At 43.6% G+C, this 23290-nt stretch overlaps 1 protein-coding gene across 1 annotated transcript in view; it reads left to right on the top strand.

Annotated features, from left to right (window-relative positions):
• LOC134983335 (zinc finger protein 260-like) overlaps window positions 1–22855 on the top strand; it is a 28257-nt gene extending 5402 nt beyond the window's left edge. The window contains exon 2 of the mRNA XM_063949044.1: window positions 19826–22855. Within this exon, the coding sequence (XP_063805114.1) occupies window positions 19826–21462 (1637 nt within the window). The 3' untranslated portion in view covers window positions 21463–22855. The remainder of the gene's footprint in view (window positions 1–19825) is intronic.
• The last annotated feature ends 435 nt before the right edge of the window (window positions 22856–23290 follow it).

Here is a 23290-nt window from a genome sequence, read left to right as displayed (position 1 = left end):
GTCACAGTAGGCCTCATGATAAAGGCTATTACTAAAACACTTCCAGACAGAGAGCTAACTTACCCTGGAGTCACCCCCAGGATCTCCCATTGGCACTACAAGGAACAGCATGCCTTCCAAATGCTGCTCCCATTCAATTCCACTACTCAACTTTGCAGAGCGGCGACGTGGTCCTCAGCCCACACGTTCGTGAAATTTGACAAGTTTGATACCTTTGGGTCCGTAGACTGTAAGTTCGGACGTTTTTTTGGGAGCACTCTTGTTAATTTAATTGCAAATAAAATATAACCTTTAGGAAATATTCACTAAAAATTCATATAAATTGATCCTACTTAATTAAAAGAAAGATTACTATTGACTGAATTGTCTTACTATCAGTATTATATCAATCAGGGTGAAAAGTATTTTATTTAGAAGAAATATATTCATATGTGTAATACTTTACCATCTAGAACAATGCCAGACAGCCGTGGGCTCTCCCTATTGTTTCCTGTAAATAGAATCAGTTACATGTGCATGGTATACACACACACACACACACACACACACACACACACAAACACACACACACACACCTTATTCATTATCATTTTCAGAAGGGAGACGCTGAGGCATCCCTTCCATACCTACCATACATAGACAGGAAAACTATGTATATAGGAAACTATAGGTCTGTAAGACAATACAGAAGAAACTATAGGTCAGCAAGACAATAGAGAAGGAAACTATAGGTCAGTAAAACAATACAGAATAAACTATAGGTCAGCAAGACAATACAGAAGGAAACTATAGGTCAGAAAGACTACAGTAAGCCACTATACGTCAGTAAGACAAACTATAGGTCATTAAGACAATACAGAAGAAACTATAGGTCATTAAGACAATACAGAAGAAACTATAGGTCAGTAAGACAATACAGAAGAAACTAGGTCAGTAAGTCAATACAGTAGGAAACTATAGGTCAGTAAGACAATACACTAAGAAACTAGGTCATTAAGACAATACAGTAGGAAACTAGGTCAGTAAAACAATACAGAAGAAACTAGGTCAGCAAGACAATACAGTAGGAAACTATAGGTCAGTAAGACAATACAGTAGGAAACTAGGTCAGTAAGACAATACAGTAAGAAATAATAGGTCAGTTAGACAATACAGTAAGAAACTATAGGTCAGTAAGACATTACAGAAGGAAACTAAGTCAATAAAACAATACAGAAGAAACTATAGGTCAGTAAAACAATACAGAAGAAACTATAGGTCAGTAAGACAATACAGTAGTAAACTATAGGTCAGTAAGACAATATGGAAGGAAACTATAGGTCAGTAAGACAATACAGAAGGAAACTATAGATCAGTAAGACAATGCAGAAGGAAACTATAGGTCACTAAGACAATACTGAAGGAAACTATAGGTCAGTAAGACAATACTGTAGGAAACTATAGGTCAGTAAGACAATAAAGAAGGAAACTATAAGTCAGTAAAACAATACTGTAGGAAACTATAGGTCAGTAAGACCATGCAGTGAGAATAGTGGGGTGGCGGTAGTGAATGAAAGGGGGGAGGAGTAGGGGGTAGGGAAAGAGCAGCCGGCAAGAGTATTAACTTGGGTATTAAAGTTTTTACCACAACACTAAGTAATAATGATTATGGGTCACCGTTGCTGCATAAAGAGAATGATGCCCCTAGCACAGGGGGAAATACTGATCTTAATTGTATGTATGTAAACGCAAGAAGCCTTACAGGAAAAAGGGGGAACTAGAAATCCTTGCAGCAAGCAAACAGTATGATACTATAGGCATTACTGAAACTTTGGTGGGACGAATCTCATTATTGGACAGTCAATCTAGAGGGTTATACGCTGTTCAGGAGAGACCGCTTAAATAAACGGGTGGAGGGGTATGTCTTTATGTAAAGCCGTTATTAAAACCTCATATACGGGAAGATATTCAAGAGGGGACTGTAAATACTATTGAGACGTTATGGGTAGAAATTGCATGCGGGGGTAAAGCAATAAAAAAGTTATTGGGGTTATGCTACAGGCCGCCTGGTATTAATGTGTCTGATGAGGAATTGTTACTGAAGCAAATTGAAAGAGCAGCAGGAGTAGGAGACATAGTAGTGATGGGAGACTTTAACTATCCAGAGATAAACTGGAAAATCCATTCATGTGATACTGCTAGGGGCAATATGTTTTTACACACACTAATGATATCTACTTCATTCAATTAATCGAGGAACCAACTGGTACAATGCAATCTTAGTCCTGGTATTAACAAACAATGGGGAATTGGTATCAAATATTATAGTAGGGGAGCCCATAGGAAACAGCGACCACGATATGGTCTCATTCAATATCAGCGTTCATAAGCAGTCCTATACTGGCTCAAGGATTGTAACAAAATATGCAAAAAAGAAATAAGAGCGGCTAAAGTAGAAACTGAAAAACTAGTAGCGAAGGAAAGCAAAGCAAATCCCATTTTTTTTTTAAGTATATCAACAGCAAGATATTAAAGGAGAGTATAGACCAGTGTTTCCCAACCACGGTCCTCAAGGCACACTAAAGGTGGGTACACACTAATAGATATATCTGCAGATCAATTGATCTGCAGATATATCTATGGACGGATCGGGCAGTGTGTTCAGCATACACACTGCCCGATCCATTGGGGACTGACGTCATGAACTGGGCGGGCATGTACACACACCCGCCCAGTCCAGCTGTCAATCACCGCCGGCCGCCGCAGCATGTGTACGGGCGGTCGGCCAACCGCCCCGTACACACACAGCGACGCGTCAATATATCGGTAGATATATTGGCTGTCGGCTGTGCTGCGCGGCCGACGCGATACGTCTGTGAACGACGGAGTTCACAGGCGTATCGGCCGTACACACTGGCCGACGGTCCCGCGATATATTCAAAACAACGGCCGATATATCGACCAGTGTGTACGTGCCTTAACAGTCCTGGTTTTAGTGACATCCAGGCTTGAACACAGGTGACATAATTAGTACCTCAGTTATTTTGATGTAACCATCTGTGCTGAAGCCTGGATATCACTAAAACCTGCCTTGAGGACCGCGTTTGGGAATTCCTGCTATAGACCCTTTAAAAGACAAATTGGGAGTCTTAATCAAAAATGATAATGACATAGCGGACAAACTAAATTAGTTTTTTTTCAACTGTATGTACAAGAGAAGACCAAATGCAGGGACTAACACACAATGTCACCAAAGATAATGTCCCACTGCTAAGTGCTTATTTATGTGAGGAGGTAGTCTGTGACCGATTAATAAATGTAAAGATTAATAAGTCACCGGGTCCCGATGGAATTCACCCAAGAGTTCTTATGGAGCTTCACTCTGAACTTGCAAGGCCGCTATTTTTGATCTTTAAAGATTCAGTTATATCAGGTATGGTTCCCAAAGACTGGCGTATAGCGGAAGTACAGATGGGTCTAGTGTTATATTGACTAGTTTTCTGCACCTAGGCACAACATGACTTATTAGCATAAACCCTTCATCTATTGTTCTCAGCAGCAATACAATACAGAGAACAATACAGCAGGGGATTAAGTCCGACTGGCCAGTCTCAGTTAATCCTATTAAAGGTCAAGATAAACGTGGACCCATCTGTAGTGCCAATATTCAAAAAGGGGAGTAAAGCTGAACCAGGTAATTATAGACCAGTTAGTCTTACATCTATAATGGGGAAAGTATTGGGAGGTATTCTAAGGGATAGTATTCAGAAGTTCAATAAGGTCATTAAAAGGAACCAACATGGATTTGTGAAGGACAGATCATGTCAAACCAACTTACTTGGCTTTTATGAAACAGTAAGTGCGATCTTTGATCAAGGTAAGGTGGTGGATGTCATCTTTTTAGACTTTGCCAAAGCTTTCGACACAGTACCACACATGCGTCTTATCTATAAGCTACAAGGAATAGGGCTAGGGAGCACAATATGCACTTGGGTCAGTAATTGGTTAGATAATAGGGAGCAGCCCGTTGTGGTTAATGGATCATTTTCGAATTGGACTGAAGTGCTAAGTGGTGTGCCACAAGGGTCTGTACCAGGACCACTATTGTTCACGACCTGTCAGAAGGTCTATGGAGCATGGTGTCAATTTTTGCAGACGATACCAAATTGTGTAAGGTTATAAATAACTGAGGGGGGTGCTGAGTCTTCAGAACGACTTTCTTAAACTAGAAGCATGGGCAGCCAAATCGAGAATGAGCTTCAACACAGACAAGTGTAAGTTAATGCACTGTGATAGCAAGAACAAAAATTACACCTACCTACTAAATGGGGTAATATTAGGGGATTCTGTACTGGAAAAGGACTTAGGTGTCCTCATAGATAGCAAGCTAAGCAGCAGTACCCAAAGTAGGAGTGCAGCAAAGAAGGTTAATAAGATATTAGCATGCATAAAACGGGGAATTGATGCTAGGGACGAGAGTATTATACTCCCGTTATATAAATCACTAGTGAGGACACATCTTGAATACTGTAACAATAGTTTAAGGGAAAAAAATTGTGCGCAATCTAGCTGCTGGAAGAGACACACTTTCCTGAAGGATTCTTCTCCCTTAACCATAAGTGCCACAATAAAAGAAAAAAATGGAAAGCGTAACTTATCCTGCGCTCGTCTTTGTTTCCATCGACAGTATAAAATTCATAAAATACACTTATAAAATCCATACACATATTCATAGCAGCAAAAATTTCATTAAATAGATTGCACAGAAATCCTCATGGGCAGAAAAAAGACTGGTGGATAATTACCAATGTGTATAGAACTGTGAAAACAGTTCTAAACCAGCATGCAGGTTTTTGTTTTGGAGGATCCCGGGAATCCCTGGAACAGAATGGCAAGTCCTCCAGTAAAATGTCCCACGGCTCCTGTGCGTTCCACCAACGCGTTTCTACTCCAGACCGGAGTCTTTTTCAGGTGTGATGTTCAGTGGCTGCTCTCTGCTCCTGCTGCCTTGTACTGATTTAGAACTGTGAAAACAGTTCTATACACATTGGTAATTATCCACCAGTCTCTTTTCTGCCCATGACGATTTCTGTGCAATCTATTTAATGAAAGTTTTGCTGCTATGAATATGTGTATGGATTTTATAAGTGTATTTTATGAATTTTATATGTATTAAATTGTGATTCACTATATCGATTTCTTTAATTTTTTTTATGCACCAATATAATTTGCACTGAGCATCTGAATACTGTCGATGGAAACAAAGACGAGCGCAGGATAAGTTACGCTTTCCATTTTTTCTTTTATTGTGGCACATCTTGAATACTGTGTGCAGTTGTGGGCACCGTACTACAAAAAGGATATCCTGGAGCTAGAAAAGGTTCAGAGGCGGGCGACCAAACTAATTAAGGGCATGGAGACTCTGGAATACGAGGAAAGGCTTGCTAGGCTAGGCATGTTTATACTGGAAAAGAGGAGACTAAGAGGGGATATGATCAACATCTACAATTATATAAGGGGACAATACACAGAGCTTGCGCGTGACCTGTTTTTGGTAAGATCAGCACAGAGGACTCGTGGACACTTTCTTAGGTTAGAGGAGAGAAGATTCCGCATAAAGCGGGGAAATGTTTTTTTTCACAGTAAGGACAATACGTGTTTGGAATTCCCTGCCTGAGAGTTGTAATGGCGGACTCAGTCAACACCTTTAAGAATGGGTTGGATAAATTCCTAATGGATAAGGATATCCAGGATTATGGTGCGTAGTCAGGCACTAGAGTTATTAGAAAAAAAGGAATAAACACAACGGCTGACATCAGCATCAGACAAAATTTAGTCCAAAAATAATACTGCACAGGAAACCACAAATAGGTTGAACTCGATGGACAAATTGTCTTTTCTCTTACGTCCTAGAGGATGCTGGGGTCCATATTAGTACCATGGGGTATAGACGGGTCCACCAGGAGCCATTGGCACTTAAAGAGTTTAATAGAGTGGGCTGGCTCCTCCCTCTGCCCCTCCGTTTAGAAAATGTGCCCGGAGGAGTTGGTCACAGCTAGGGGAGCTCTACAAAGCGTTCTTAGTAAAAGTTTTTCTTAGAGTTTTTATATTACAGGGAGGCTGCTGGCAACAGTCTCCCTGCATCGAGGGACTGAGGGGGGGAGCAGTGTCCGCCCTGCGGGGTCTGAGCCACTGTCTCCGCTGACTGGACACTGAGCTCCAGAGGGGATAGATTGCTCCCGGCCACAGGGGAACGCTCACCCCAGCAGCATGCCGCCACCCCATTGCAGAGCTGAAGTGTGGCGCTGAGTCACCGTCCCCCCCTAACAAGCAGGGGGTCGGTGTGAAGATGGCTACAGGGTAGGAGCGCAGTATTAACTGTGCTCCCGGACGGCTCAGCGGTACATAGGTGCGGCGCTGTGAGGGGCACCCCGAGTCAGCGCCTGACCCTACACTGACCATTCCAGCCTGTCGGGGTCTGCGGATCTCAGCCAGCACACACAACCTCAGGCCAAGTGGAAGATCAGTCCCTCCAGTGCAACTCCAGCTATCTGTACAGTACCAGGGGGTTGTAGAAGGGAGGGGAGGCTGTGTAAGACTGTGTCACCTATTAAGGGACACAGTCAGCGTTGGTTTGGGGTCTCCCTATACCTAAAATAGCGCTGTGTGTGGGTTGGCTCCAATCTCTGTGTCTTTGCCATTTTTTGGGGGAGAACTCTGTCTGCCAGTACCCTGTGTGTATGTGAGGTGAGTAGTGTGTAACAGCAAACATGTCTATAGACTCTTTCATATGCTGCAGAGGATTTATCTTCTCGGGAAGATCCCATCCCATGTAGTCAGGATTGCACTGTTGTAGCGCAGATCCCAGCTAGAGAACTGGAGTGGTTAGCCTCTCTTAGGGAGACTATTTCTCAGATTTCTGAGAGGGTTACAAGAACTGAGCATGCAACTCAGGTACTGCAATCCTCTATGGTTGTATGGTCTGATACTGCTCCCTCGGGGTCCCCTGCGGTTCATTCTCACAAACGTGCGCTTGCCAAGATTACGCAGGATGACACGGACACCGATTCTGACACTGCAGACGGTGACGGGGATGTGTCGTGGGGGACGGCGTCATTTGCTAAGGGGGTGCAGTTGATGATTGAGGCCATACGGGATGTGTTGCGTATTTTGGACACTCCTCCTGAGCAGGTAGAGGAGGCCTTTTTCACGGACAGTAAGAAGCCCCTCTCACCTCTACAGCATCTAAGGAATTAAATGCTATATTTGAAAAGGCCTGGGAAAATCCAGTGAAAAAATTACAGATCCCTAAGAAGGTCTTGGTTGCTTTTCCATTCCCAGAGGATGATAGAATGAAATGGGAGTCTCCACCTATAGTGGTCGCCTCTGTTTCCAGGCTGTCAAAATAAGTGGTTTTACCAGTCCCGGGATCTACCACGTTGAAGGACCCGGCTGATCGCAAGGTGGATGCTACGCTCAAATCCATATATACGGCTTCAGGGGCTATACTGCAGCCTACTATTGCCTGTGCATGGATTTCTAAAGCTGCAGCCAGGTGGTCAATCACTCTGCAGGAGGACTTGACTACAATGGATAAAGGTGACAATGATTTATTCTTACGTAACATTCAGGATTCTGCAGCGTTCCTGGTAGATTCCAAGAAGGACCTGGGTTCCACGGCTACGGGGATCTCCTCCATGTCTGTCTCGGCTCGCAGGGGTCCTAGGCTGCGCCAATGGTCTGCAGACGCAGAATCCAGGAAAAGCGTGGAGGGCCTACCCTACACAGGTCAGGCTTTATTTGGGGAGGCGCTGGATGCGTGGATTGCCATGGCTACCGAGGGTAAGTCTCCTTTTCTCCCCTCAGCTGCACCGGCTACGAAGAAGCCTTTTACACCAGTCACGTCACAGGCCTTTCGGCCCGCGAGGCCTAGAAAGAACAAGCCTTCTCACACCTTCTTCAGAGGTGGTTGTGCTAAAGGAAAAAAGCCTGCTCCTGCAGGTTCCCAGGACCAGAAGCCTGCTTCTGGTACCCCCAAGTTCTCCGCATGACGGTGGACCGCACAGCCTGGAGGAAGGTCAGGTGGAAGCAAGATTCCGGCATTTCAGTCATGTCTGGGTGTCATCTGGCCTGGACCCTTTGATATAGGATATAGTGTCCAGGGGGTACAGACAGGCGTTTCAAACTCTCCCACCTCACCGTTTCTTCAAATCAGGCTTACCGGCTTTGCCGGCAGACAGAGCTATTCTTCTGGAAGCTATCCGAAAATTGGTAGTGTCCGAGGTTATTGTTCCAGTTCCGCCTCATCGGTGGAACAAGGGTTACTATTCGAACCTTTTCGTGGTACCGACGCCGGAAGGTTCTGTATGGCCAATTCTGAACTTGGGGAGGTGGATGTCCTTGTCCACCTAGGGACAAATAAATCTGGCAAATACTGAACTCATTGCCGTAAAAGATGAATTTAGAAAGTTAGGGACTGCTCTGAAGCAGGTGCAACCACTGTATCTTTTTCAGAAGTATTGCCAGTACACAGAGGGGAAGACAGAACTCATCGCATCAGAAAATTCAATGTTTGGCTGAGGACATGGTGCAATGAGGAGAGATTTGGATTTATAGGCCAAAGTCACACCATCTGGCAAGATAGCAGCTTATACAAAAGTGACGGCCTGCACCCATCTTCAAGGGGAACGAGAATACTAACTGAACAGTTTGGATGCTTCATCAAGAACTATTTAAATTAACAGAGGGGGGCAGTGAACCAAACAGGAATAACACAGAGGTATTGTTTCTGCAGGCAAAGGGAATAGGAAGCATATCCACAGCAACAGAAGATAATGCAGATCAAAACCAAATAAAAATAGGTAGAGAGAAGAACATAGCTAGGAAAAGAAAAAGCACAAACAAAACTCTAAAAGCTATGTGTGCAAATGCTAGGTGCTTAGGAAATAAAATCCCAGAACTAATTGCAATAATGACAAGGGATGATCTAGACATTGTGGCAATTACAGAGTCATGGTACAATGAAAATCATGACTGGGACATAGCTATATGTTATGCACACCAGTGCCTGAAGGAAAGTACTGGTGTCAGAACTGTTATGCACTCCAGTGTCTGCAGGAATGTACTGGTGTTTGAACTGTTATGCAAAACAAATGGACTCACAGACAAACTGGAGAATATGACATAACGTACACAGAAGGTGATAGGGTAACAAAATACACACAAAGTGAACAGAGAAGCCCAGAGGCTAAGGAACTGGGTATCTCCCTTGTATTAGAACTGCTCAGATGGAAAAAGCAAGATGTTGTGTTTTAATACGTAGAGAACCCGAAATGCTGTTGCTAAGGGCAACAGCAAAACCCTAAAGGGTTACCAACGGGTGTGTCAGTAAACTCCTTGGTCAGAGATGGAATGATAGACACAAGGAGAGTCTCCACAATCCTAATTCTCACTTGCAGTGCACAGGTTTTAGCTTACTGCCACTAAACTGACCCCTGACACCTAGCACAGTGAGACAGGATTAGACAGGCAAGTCTTAGAATACAGCCGCAAACTTGCTAAGTTCACAGAGTAGTAACAGAACCCCAGCAAGCTAAACGACTAACTCCAGTCTTACTGCTAGGTCTGGATTGGCAGAGTGTAATACCAAATCCCCAGGCCTATTTGCAGTAAGCAACAAACAAATACAAAGCTACACAGTACTGGCTAACTTTCATGAACTGACTAACCAACAAAGATTCAGCAGCATCTGCTTACTCTGAAAAGAGGCCTTATAAAGCAGGTGCTGGCCACGCCCCACTCAGACCTCACAGACTGTGAGCACAAAAACCAGCACCGGATCCCCTGCCGTGCACAGAGCCTATAACCACTGCACAGCAAAAGACCCGAACCGGAGTATCAGCTGCGCTCAGGTTACTCCACTAGCACTTGTCTCCCGGTTGCCATGACGACGTGGCAGCACAGGGCAGGAGACCCTAACACTATACTGGGATATACTTTATTTAGGAAGGACAGAATTGGAAAAATCGGAGGAGGGGTAGCAATGTATGTAAAAAAAAAAGCATAAATACTACATAAATACAAAGTATTGAAGAAAAAACGGTGCCCTTTGGGTGACCATAGGAGCAGGGGAAAAGTCGATTATTCGTATTGGCGTGATATACAGGCCACCAGGTCAGGAAGAGGAACTCGACAAGAACCTATTGCAGGACATAACTAAAATGGCATTAAAAGGAGAGGTAATAATCATGGGAGACTTTAATCTTCCTGATTTAAACTGGGAGGTGTCTGTTGCTAGTTCCACTAGAAGTAGGAACATTTTAAATTCCCTTCAGGGAGCATCCCTCCACCAATTGGTGAGAGGCCCACTCGGAAAGACGCAATATTAGACTTGATACTTAAATGGAGACAGAATATCGGACGTAAAAGTGGGTGAAAACCTGGGATCCAGTGATCATCAAGCAGTATGGTTCAGCATAAAGACAGAGAATGACTCAAACCATACAAAAACAAAGGTGTTGAATTTTAGGAAGGCTGATTTTGTAGGGATGGGAAAATGTGTAAGCGATTCTTTGGCAGAGTGGAGGAACTTGGAAACAGTGCAGGAGAGGTGATAAACATTAAAATGTGCAATATTAAAGGCAACAGACCATTGTATCAAAAGTGTTAGGAAAAACACAAGGAAAAGGAAGCCAGTGTGGTTTGCGAAAGAAATAGCAAATATTGTGAAAGAAAAAGATGGCTTTTAGGAAATATAAGCAGACACAAAATAATGAAGACAAAGATATATCTTGTTAGACAGAAGGAGACAAAGAAGGTAATCAGATGTGCAAAGGCACAAGCTGAGGAGAAAATGGCCCAGTCAGTGGGTAAAGGAGGCAAAACTTTTTTTAGGTATATAAGCGAAAGGAGAAAAACAAAAGGTGGAATTATAAAACTAAAGACAGAGACTGGGAGTCTTGTTGAAGGAGACAATTTAATAGCAGATCATCTTAATAATTATTTTTGCTCAGTATTCACTACTGAAAGAGAGGGGAAGGGCCACAGTTAAGTTGCAGTGATATTTAGGAAAATGAAACAAGTACATTTACAGAGGAGAAGGTCCAAATAGAACTCTCAAAGCTGAAAGTGGACACCTCTATGGGGCCAGATGGGATACATCCAAGGATACTAAAAGAACTTAGAGGTGCGGGTAGCACCATTGACATAATTATTCAACCAGTCATTAGCTACAGGAGTAATTCCTGAGGACTGGAAAAGAGCAAACGTAGTCCCACTGCACAAAAGTGGAAGCAAGGAAGAGGCAAACAACTACAGACCAGTGAGTCTTACATTCAGTAGTAGGGACATTGATGGAAACACTCTTAAAAGGAAAACTTGTAGGTTATCTCAAATCTGGCAATTTACAGGATCCCAAACAATGGATTCACTGGGGGGAGATCATGTCAAACAAATCTTATTGAGTTTTTTGACTGTGTGACTAAAGTGATGGATAAGGGTGGAGCCATGGATATAGTTTATCTAGACTTTAGTAAGGATTTTGACACTGTTCCACATCGCAGACTGCTAAATAAACTTGAAAGTTTGGGATTGGATATTAGGATTATTGAATGTATAAGATCTTGGTTGAAGGATAGAAAACAGAGAGTTGTGGTAAATGGAGTGCATTCACAGGAGGGAAATGTTACCAGTGGAGTACCCCAGGGATCTGTACTTGGGCCAGTGCTTTTTAATATCTTTATTGGTGACATTGCATATGGCATTAAAGGGAAAGTATGCCTTTTTGCAGATGACACAAAGGTATGCAACAGGGTAGACACACCAGGTGGGGCAAAACAAATGATTGAGGATCTAGGTAGAATAGAGGAATGGTCAAGAGTGTGGCAATTACAGTTTAATGCCAAAAAATGCAAAATCATGCACTTGAGTCTCAAAAATCCATGGGCTAAATACAGTATTAATAGCACTATACTGGAAACTACTGAGGAGGAAAGGGATCTAGGAGTCACTATTTCAGATGACTTAAAGGCAGGTAAGCAATGTAACAAGGCAATGAGGAAGGCTAGTCAGATACTTGGCTGCATTGGGAGAGGAATCAGCTGCAGAAAGAAAGAAGTAATAATGCCACTGTATAGGTCATTGGTACGGCCTCATCTAGAATACTGTATTCAGTTCTGGAGGCCATATCTTCAAAAGGATATTAATACATTAGAAACTGTACAAAGAAGGGCAACTAAAATGGTGTATGGCCTACATCACAAAACATACCCAGAAAGACTAAGAAATCTCAATATGTATAGTTTGGAGCAGAGAAGGGAAAGGGGAGACATGATAGAAACTTTCAAATATATCAAGGGTTTTAACAAAGTCCAGGAGGGAAACATTCTCCAAATGAAGAGAAGCAATAGGACACGAGGACATGCACTGAGACTGGAGGGGGGGAGGTTCAGGGGAAATTTGCGGAAAAATTACTTCACAGAAAGGGTAGTGGACAATTGGAATAGCCTCCTATCAGAGGTGGTAGAGGCTAAGACAGTAGAGCAATTTAAACATGCATGGTATAGACATAAGGATATACTTACAAAGAAATAAGGATCAAATAAGGTTAGAGATAAAAATAATGTAATACAAAATGGGACAGACTGATGGGCCAAGTGGTTCTTATCTGCCGACAAATTCTATGTTTAAAGTCTTTGACCCTTTATCTCAGGGAGTTCAAGTTCAAGATGGAGTCTCTGAGAGCTGTCATCTCCGGACTGACGGAGGGGGAATTCCTGGTGTCCCTGGACATCAAGGATGCATACCTCCACATTCCCATTTGGTCGCCGCATCAGGCTTATCTCAGGTTTGCACTGTTAAACGATCACTATCTGTTTCAACCGAGGGTCTTCACCAAGGTGAAGGCAGAGATGATGGTTCTCCTCAGCAAGCAGGGGGTGAACATAATTCCATATCTGGACGATCTCCTGATCAAGGTTTCATCCAGGGAGAAGTTATTAAGATCCATTGTTCTCACGACACTCTGCTCAAGGAGCACGGTTGGATACTGAAACTTCCAAAGTCTCACCTGGAGCCAACAAGGAGCCTGTCTTTCCTGGGAATGATCCTCGACACGGAGGTGCAGAGGGTGTTTCTACCGGTGGAAAAAGCATTGGTGATTCAAACAATGGTCCGGGGTGTCTTGAAGCCTTCCCGGGTATCGGTTCATCAGTGCATCTGCTTTCTGGGGAAGATGGTTGCCTCCTACGAGGCTCTGCAGCATGGAAGGTTTCATGCTCGATCCTTTCAGATGGATCTCTTGGACCAGTGGTCGGGATTTCACCTACATATGCACCAGAGGATACGTCTGTCACCATGAGCCAGGATTTTGCTCCTCTGGTGGCTACAACTACCACACCTTCTGGAAGGCCGAAGGTTCGGGGTTCAGGACTGGATTTTTCTAACCACGGATGCAAGTCTAAGAGGTTGGGGAGCGGTCGCTCAGGGAGAAACCTTCCAAGGAAGGTGTTCGTATCAAGAATCTCTTCTCCCAATAAACATCCTGGAGCTAAGGGCCGTGTACAATGGCCTTCTTCAAGCAGCACACCACTTACAGGATCGAGCTGTTCAGGTGCAGTTGGACAATGTGACAACAGTGGCCTACATAAACCAACAAGGTGGAACAAAGAGCAGGGCTGCAATGTCAGAGGTGTCAAGAATCCTCCTCTGGGCAGAAAGGCACGCAGTGGCGATGTCTGCAATCTTTATTCCGGGAGTAGACAACTGGGAAGCAGACTTCCTCAGCAGACACCATCTCTATCCAGGAGAGAGGGGCCTCCACTTTGAGGTGTTCGATGAGGTAACCTGATTGGTGGCGGTACCTCACATAGACATGATGGCCTCCCATCTCAACAAGAAGCTGTGGAGGTACTGTTCCAGGTCGAGAGACCCGCAGGCATTGGCAGTGGACACACTGGTAACACCGTGGGTGTTCACGTCAGTGTATGTGTTCCCCCCCACTTCCTCTGATTCCAACAGTTCTTCAACTTGTAAGAAGAACAAAGGTTCTGGCAATCCTCATTGCTCGGGACAGACCAAGGAGGGGTTGGTATGCGTATCTGCTGGATCTTCTGCTGGAAGATCCATGGCCCTTACTTCTTCGGGAGGATCGGTCCCGCGAGCTCTGATTGGCTCACGGGCAGTGCTGACTTGAACAAAGGCACCTGTACCCGCCGGAGACTAAGGGGAAGGAGAGGCGCAGGCTGCACTCTCCTCCCCTCACATCAGCGGTGGTGCGGGGAGCAGCAGAGGCAGGGAGGGAAGAGGAGCGGCGGCCCGTCGGTGTGGGTACGGCATACCCACGGCTAAATTCTTAAGGGTACGCCGTTCCTGCCCGTACCCGCATACTTGCACCGCTGCTCATAACTCACTGGTAACAGGGTGTTATAAGTATAGGGGGATGTATTTTGGGATGATGTTAATGTATTACTTAATTCAGTAGAAGGTTATAAAAAAAGTTTCTAGTAGCGCTGGTATGTGGCTGGTTCATACTTCTGTATTGATCTGATTATTCTCTGAGGTAAATGTTGCAGACCATCTTGGTATGAGGGTGAAAGTTCACATTATCAGTCTAAAGAGTATATCAGAGGATGTGGACTGTATGAATTCCTGTCCTATTAATCTGATAAATCAGTATACAAACTGTGTATGTGTAACATTACAGTATATCATGTCTATAAGGAACATATATATATACATCAGTCAATGCAGAATGTAATTCAGCTATTGCTTCATGTCAGTAAGACAGGACGGTGTCATGTCTCCTGGTCCCCATGATGAGGATTTAGAGAAGTTAAGTTTATAATTTCTCAGTTGAATTATATATTTATACAGTCTGAAAACTTCTTCAGACCCTTCATGTCCCTCGAAGCATGCTTTTACACGTATAATGCAAGTCGTCAGATGTCGACACGGGGACGTGAGAGGGGATCTGTAGACAGAATGCTATCCTAGCAAAGTGTATTCAAACTATGATGCAAACTTCGGGGAAGAGTTAGAAATCGCTGTTACACTCCTGTACAGGAGATAAGAGATTATTTTACTATAAATACGAAGCCTGTGATAACATCCCCTATTTCTGATGCTATGTTTGAACACACCTGGAAAATCCCAGGCACATAAGTCCTGATTCTTAAGGGTATTTTCACGGCTTAGCCGTGTCCTGAAAAGCATAAGACATATTGGGAGATTTCTCCTGTGGTGCACACCGCTGTGTCCAGATTATCAGATTACTATTACCTGACCCGTCCCCGGTTCAGCTTCACTGAAAGAACAGGCTGGCTGCATACTTGAGCCTACACTCCCATTTATATACTCGGCCAGTAAAACTGTCTTCAGGCCACCTATTGTGGGTGCATGGGTTTCCAGTACTATTGGAAAGTATGCAGGACCTCTGTTAGAATTTTATATATGTATATAAATGTTCGATTGGTAGGGATGCTCTTTTCTTGACCCTAGGGGCTGGATAACGGTAAGGTCCCGAGGTCCCCGCCTTTTTTTCGGGAAAGGAGGGGCAGGAACAGAATATGACATCTGTTCCACCTACTATTTTCGCATGACGCTTCCCCCTGGAAGTCCACTCAGGTGGGAGACAGGGATCCGCTACGGGTATGCATTACCTACAGTCGCAAGTCAATGACTTAACTGGCTCCCACCTGGCGGAATTATCAAAAGAAATTTGGAAACTAAATCTCTGATTTCCATTTGGAAAGGCAGTCTCTACGACTGGCGGGGCTAGGCCCGCTTCCCACTTGACCTTTGCTTCATACCTACATATGGTTGGCAATGCGACACTGTTAGATCAGTTCCGGAGGTTCTTAGGCCTCTCGTAGTTGCAGAGGATCCTTGTCCAGATGTTAACATCTTCCCTAATCCCGTAATATCTCACAGCACTGCTGTGGCGTAATTTAACGATTCCAGAACGAGTTCTTCTAGTGAAATCTCTAGGACAAGTGTTCAGAGCACATCTTGGGATGTAACAGTGAGCACGCCGTTGAGCTTCCACCTAGATTTCATTCCCTGAAAAGGGGTAAAATGGTTCCATCTACTCGAGGAACGCAGGTTCAGAAGTCGGACCTGGATCCTCCTCTCTCAGGAGAAAGTTTGACAGACATTCGCGCAAGGGGAGAACTTCCACGACTTGTCTGACTTCTTCGCACAAGCATTCTGTAACGAAGGTCGGACTGACATAGTTTACGTCAAAAAACTAAAACATTTGGTACGTTCCTCTGTAGGGTGGAACGAATGTTTTATCTCAAAATAAAGTTTTGAACACTGGGTTCCAGAACAAACCCACATTCAGTGGCAGTCAGCCCTCTGTTGGTTCCAGGGGCGTTTAGTCAGTGGAGGTGTTCTCTCCAGTTACACTTAATGGAACATAAAATCTGGCGTCCCTCATTGCCCTGGGACGGCCAAGGAGAGCTTGTTTTCAGGCTCTCAGGTTACTTTCAAAGGTTTGAAGGCTTCCGCATCGTCAAAAGGACCTGCGTATGCAGGGGTCAGTTCTTAATAAACACTTACCGCATATCAGTTTGATGATATGGAAGTTGTGCGGCTGATATTAGCTCGGAATGGTATTCCGAGCAAAGTCATCCCTATGCTATTCAGGCAGGGGATGGAGTCACGTCAAGACTTTACCATAGTTATTGGAGGAAAGATGTCTTGGTGTACGTCCAAGAAACTTCCTTTAGTGGGGTTCCACTTAGGTCTTTTCCTTCTCTTTCCACAGTCCCGTGTGGTTGTGGGCCTATGATTAGGCTTGTTCAAGGTTCAGTTTTCGGCCTTGTTTGTTTTTTCTTCCGGAAACCATTGGCTGCGTTTCCTGCGGTGCAGACGTTCTTGAAAGGGATTCTGTGGATACAGCCTCTTTTTTTTTTGTGTGCCTCCTACGGAGCCATAGGATGTTGCTGTTATGTTACAAGTCCTGCATTCAGATTCATTGAACCTTTATGAGAGGCAGAATTTCAGTTTCTTACATGAAAGCTGATCACTTTGTTAGCATTGATATCCGCAAGGCGGGTGTTGGAATGTGGGACCTTATCTCACAAGAGCCCTCTTTGTTTTTTCATGAGTTTTGAGTTGCGCTAAAGACGCGTCAACAATTCCTTCCAAGGGTTGTGTCGGTTTCTCATATCAACCAACCTGTTGTGGTGTCAGTGGCTACTGACATTTCTACTTCAGTAAGTCCTTGGACGTGGTCCGGGCTTTGAAGGTATATGTGAAGAGGACTGTTCCTCTTATAAAGTCGGAAGCATTGTTTGTACTTCATGATCCCGATTAAAATTGGGTGTGCTGCTTCTAAGCAGACTATTTCTCGCTGGATCAAATGTACTATTCAGCATGTTTTCTGCGGTAGGTTTGCCAGAACCTAAATCGGTAAAGCATCACTCAACTCGTATAGTGGGCTCTTTCTGGACATCTGCCCGAGGTGTCTCGGCACTACAAATTTGCTGAGCAGTTGCGTGGGCAGGATCAAACGCATTTGCTAAGTTCTACAAGTTTGATACTTTGGCCTCTGATGACCTCCAGTTGGGTCAATTAGTTTGCAGGGTACATCAGCACTTTCCCTCCCCTAGTGGGAGCTTTGGTATAGGCCCCATGGTCTTTGATGCATCCCCAACATCCTTTAGGAAATAAGAGAAAATAGGATTTTAATATACCTACCGGTAAATCCTTTTCTCGTAGTCCATAGAGGATGTTGGGCGCCCGCCCAGTGCTGATGTTTTCCTGTACGGTTGTTACTTGTTCAGTAATGGCAGCATTTGTTGCCACTCTTTGGTCATGTATACTGACATGTTTTCATTGAGTTACATGTGGTTGCATGTTATAAATTCAGTGTGATTTGGTGAAATCTCACCACACAATTTTGTAGTATCCTCTCTCGAGGTTGTCCATCTCCTCGGGCACAGTTCCTAAACTGAGGTCTGGAGGAGTGGCATAGAGGGAGGAGCCAACCTACACTATTCAAATTTTATAGTGCCCAAGGCTCCACAGGACCCGTCTATACCCCATGGTCTTTGATGCATCCCCAACATCCTCTACGGACTACGAAAAAAGGATTTACCGGTAGGTATATTAAAATCCTATTATTATTGCGCAAACAGGACAGCACTTTCTCTTCTTTGCTGTTTTATTATTGCAAAGCCCATGTCACCTGTAGTAATCCCACATGAGCGTTCATGTCACCTCTAGTAATCCCATATGAGCGCCCATGTCACCTCTAGTAATCCCACATGAGCGTCCATGTCACCTCTAGTAATCCCACATGAGCGTCCATGTAACCTCTAGTAATCCCACATGAGCATCCATGTCCACTCTAGCAATCCCACATGAGCGTCCGTGTCACCTCTAGTAATCCCACATGAGCGTCCGTGTCACCTCTAGTAATCCCACATGAGCGTCCGTGTCACCTCTAGTAATCCCACATGAGCGTCCATGTCACCTCTAGTAATCCCACATGAGCGTCCATGTCACCTCTAGTAATCCCACATGAGCGTCCATGTCACCTCTAGTAATCCCACATGAGCGCCCATGTCACCTCTAGTAAACCTACGAGCGCCCATGTCACCTCTAGTAATCCCACATGAGCGTCCATGTCACCTCTAGTAATCCCACATGAGCGTCCATGTCACCTCTAGTAGTCCCACATGAGCGTCCATGTCATAGAAACATAGAATTTGACGGCAGATAAGAACCACTTGGCCCATCTAGTCTGCCCCCCTTTTTTTTTACGTTATTTTTATCTCTAACCTTGTTTGATCCTTATTTCTTTGTAAGGATATCCTTTGTCTATCCCATGCATGTTTAAATTGCTCTACTGTCTTAGCCTTTACCACCTCCGATGGGAGGCTATTCCACTTGTCCACTACCGTTTCTGTGAAGTAATTTTCCCGCAAATTTCCACTGAACCCCCCCCCCTCCAGTCTCAGTGCATGTCCCCGTGTCCTATTGCTTCTCTTCATTTGGAGAATGTTTCCCTCTTGGATTTTGTTAAAACCCTTGGTATATTTGAAAGTTTTCTATCAAGTCCCCCCTTTCCCTTCTCTGCTCCAAACTATACATATTGAGATTTCTTAGTCTTTCTGGGTATGTTTTGTGATGTAGGCCATGCACCATTTTAGTTGCCCTTCTTTGTACAGTTTCTAATGTATTAATATCCTTTTGAAGATATGGCCTCCAGAATTGAACACTGTATTCTAGATGAGGCCGTAGCAATGACCTATACAATGGCATTATTACTTATTTATTTCTGCTGCTGATTCCTCTCCCAATGCAGCCAAGCATCTGACTAGCCTTCCTCATTGCTTTGTTACATTGCTTACCTACCTTTAAGTCATCTGAAATAGTGACTCCTAGATCCCTTTCCTCCTCAGTAGTTTCCAGTATAGTGCCATTAATACTATATTTAGCCTTTGGATTTTTGAGACCCAAGTGCATGATTTTGCATTTGTCACCTCTAGTACTCCCACATGAGCGTCCATGTCACCTCTAGTAATCCCACATGAGCGTCCATGTCACCTCTAGTAATCCCACATGAGCGTCCATGTCACCTCTAGTAATCCCACATGAGCGTCCATGTCACCTCTAGTAATCCCACATGAGCGTCCGTGTCACCTCTAGTAATCCCACATGAGCGTTCAGTGTTGATCAAGCTCCAGTCTAAGCATCCTAGCTTTTTTTTGTTTTTTAATAAACATAAAAGCAATGATTTCAGGTAAAAAATGTCAGTTATAGAATTATATATTGTGTCCTGTAACACCCTGTGTATTGTCTATTCATTTTATATATTAATGTATTTTATTTCCAGCAGATGGGCACACAAGCAGGAACATCTCAGAAGGACATCTAATGTTATCCCTGGATTCTGAAATAACCGATAACGACAGTAGACAGGATTCTCCAGGAGCTAACCCCATTACCCCAATTATACATCCAGCTCTATCAGCTGGTCTCTCTGATCCTGGGAAATGTTCTCCTGATCACTCTGATATTGGTGCATCTGTTACAGCTCTGACAGTAGATACAGTGTTTCCCTGTTCTATATATGCCAAATGTTTTACACAGAACACAAAGCGTATTACCAATCAGCCAGCTAAGGCAGGTGAGAGTCCATTTCCATGTTCTGAGTGTGGGAAATGTTTTACATATAAATCATATCTTGTTAGACATGAGAGAAGTCACACAGGTGAGAAGCCGCATTCCTGTTCTGAGTGTGGAAAATGTTTTCCACAGAAATCAGATCTTGTTCCACATCAGAGAAGTCACACAGGTGAGAAGCCATTTTCCTGTTCTGAGTGTGGGAAATGTTTTTCATCGACATCACATCTTGTTATACATCAGAGAAGTCACACAGGTGAGATGCCATTTTCCTGTTCTGAGTGTGGGAAATGTTTTACACGGAAATCAGTTCTTGTTATACATCAGAGAAGTCACACAGGTGAGAAGCCGTTTTCCTGTTCTGGGTGTGGGAAATGTTTTACACGGAAATCAGTTCTTGTTATACATCAGAGAAGTCACACAGGTGAGAAGCCATATTCCTGTTCTGAGTGTGGGAAATGTTTTGCACTGAAATCACATCTTGTTCCACATCAGAGAAGTCACACAGGTGAGAAGCCATTTTCCTGTTCTGAGTGTGGGAAATGTTTTTCATCGACATCACATCTTGTTATACATCAGAGAAGTCACACAGGTGAGATGCCATTTTCCTGTTCTGAGTGTGGGAAATGTTTTTCATCGACATCACATCTTGTTAAACATCAGAGGAGTCACACAGGTGAGAAGCCATTTTCCTGTTCTGAGTGTGGGAAATGTTTTTCATGGACATCAGATCTTGTTAGACATGAGAGAAGTCACACAGGTGAGAAGCCATATTCCTGTTCTGAGTGTGGGATATGTTTTACACAGAAATCAGCTCTTGTTATACATCAGATAAGTCACACAGGTGAGAAGCCATATTCCTGTTCTGAGTGTGGGATATGTTTTACACAGAAATCAGCTCTTGTTAGACATGAGAGAAGTCACACAGGTGAGAAGCCGTATTCCTGTTCTGAGTGTGGGAAATGTTTTGCACACAAATCACATTTAGTTATACATCAGAGAAGTCACACAGGTGAGAAGCCATTTTCCTGTTCTGAGTGTGGGAAATGTTTTTCATCGACATCACATCTTGTTATACATCAGAGAAGTCACACAGGTGAGATGCCATTTTCCTGTTCTGAGTGTGGGAAATGTTTTGCACACAAATCATATTTTGTTATACATCAGAGAAGTCACACAGGTGAGATGCCATTTTCCTGTTCTGAGTGTGGGAAATGTTTTTCATCGACATCACATCTTGTTAGACATCAGAGGAGTCACACAGGTGAGAAGCCATTTTCCTGTTCTCAGTGTGGGAAATGTTTTGCACGGAAATCAGTTCTTGTTAAACATCAGCGATTTCACAGATGAGAAGCCATTTTCATGCTGTGAGAGAAATAAATCTGCTCTTGTTGAACATATTAGACATTACCCAAGTACGGAACCATTTACATCTTCTGGAGTATAATTATCACTGCCGTCCAATGTTCCTCAAGGGTGAATCCGATCTCTTATGCTTTATAAAATATACATGCTACCACTGGGTGATATAATCAGACGTCATGGCCTGGTATACCACTGCTATGCAGATTGCCTGCTTTTTGCACCATGTACTGAGAACGTAATACCAATCCTAAATGGTTGTCTAGCTGAGCGCCTGGGGTTGATGATGCCAGTTGGCTGTGACTCAGTCTTTGTGAAACATAATAGAAGCTCACCAACAAAGGACAAGACTACAGCTTTACCAACCATCTGGATTTTTGCTTTGGTGTTCAGAATTGCAAAATACTAAACATGTGCTGAATCTTTGTGTTGTCCTGGTATGTGGCTGACACAGACATCAGGTATCTGCCACATACTAATCCTAATTCTTCCATCTGTGGACCATAGCCAGAATCAAGCACTTGATTCCCTCAGAAGTTCATAGACTACTGCAATGCCATCTACCTGGGTCACCCAGCAAAAGAATTACAGAGCTTGCAGCTAGTACAGAATGCAGCAGCAAAGCTGTTACCTAACCAGCTCATTCCTGCCACATAACACCCATTCTCTACTCCCTTCACTGGCTGCCTGTAAGATGACAAATCTATTTCATAATTGGCTAACTGACCTTCCCAGCCCAACATTACATGGTCCAAGGTACTAGAAGCAGCTTCTGCCTCCTTACTGCCCTGCTTGCTTGCTTGCTTCTACAGATGGACTGTTACCAGCAGTACCAAGAATCTCCTGTCATTCATTTATGGGTTGAACGTTTAGCTTTGACCATGGAACTCACTGCCTTGCACAGTCCAAGAGGCCTCCACTCTAGAGACCTTCACAAACAGACTGATGACTGTTACTCACGCTTTTCATTAATGTACCTCTATTTACTTCCTAAATAATACATCCCAAATGCTTAGGTCTTTTTTCTGCTGTTTATTTTGTATCTTGTGCTTTATGTAAATGTGAATGTCTAATACCAGTTTGCACAATCTGTATTGCTGCACGACAATATGGCGGCCATTGGAACGTGTTTTCACTTCTTCTAGTTTGCCTAACTTGTTGCAGACACTCATCTTGATAAGGAGTGTCTGAGTGTTTTCAGATACAAGATCCTGTCCATATATACCCTGTACATTATCATGTGCATTAGAGTCACCCGGGTTCCATCTGCGGTGGTTTGTTGTATGTTACATCTATATGGTGCGGATACTCCCCTGTGTTTCATAATAAAAGCTTTTGTTTGCATCTAATTATTACATTAAAGCTTTTATTTTTTATTCTGTTTTATATTCCCGTCTGAGTAATTACGCCATAATGTCTAATCTCGGAGTGGACCCCAGAAGATGTAAAGAAACCGTGTAAGTGTTCCATCATTCTGTTTTGTGTAAGCATACAGGTAAGTGATGGCATGGTGGTCACTGACCGTCACATTCAGGTGGTATAATGGAAGTGGGACTGTCTGGGCTTATTCTAGTCTACTGCAGAAATAAAAAACTCAGCCTTTATCCTGCTTATAAAAATTACAAAGCCCATAAATCAAGCTTGGTCAGACAAGACAGAAGCCACATTAATGGTGGCACATCATATAGGCTGAGGACCCATGCTTCTGGGATATATGGCATAACTCCCTCTTCACCCACAAAAACCTTCCCTTCACCATTCACAATGTCCACCATTGCCCCTTCAGAAGGGTCACAACTTTCCTTTGCTTTTTCCA

The sequence above is a fragment of the Pseudophryne corroboree genome (genome assembly GCF_028390025.1).
Source record: "Pseudophryne corroboree isolate aPseCor3 chromosome 3 unlocalized genomic scaffold, aPseCor3.hap2 SUPER_3_unloc_13, whole genome shotgun sequence".
Lineage (NCBI taxonomy): Eukaryota > Metazoa > Chordata > Amphibia > Anura > Myobatrachidae > Pseudophryne > Pseudophryne corroboree.
Note: the sequence above shows the minus strand (reverse complement) of the source record. Positions and strands in the feature narration are given on the sequence as shown.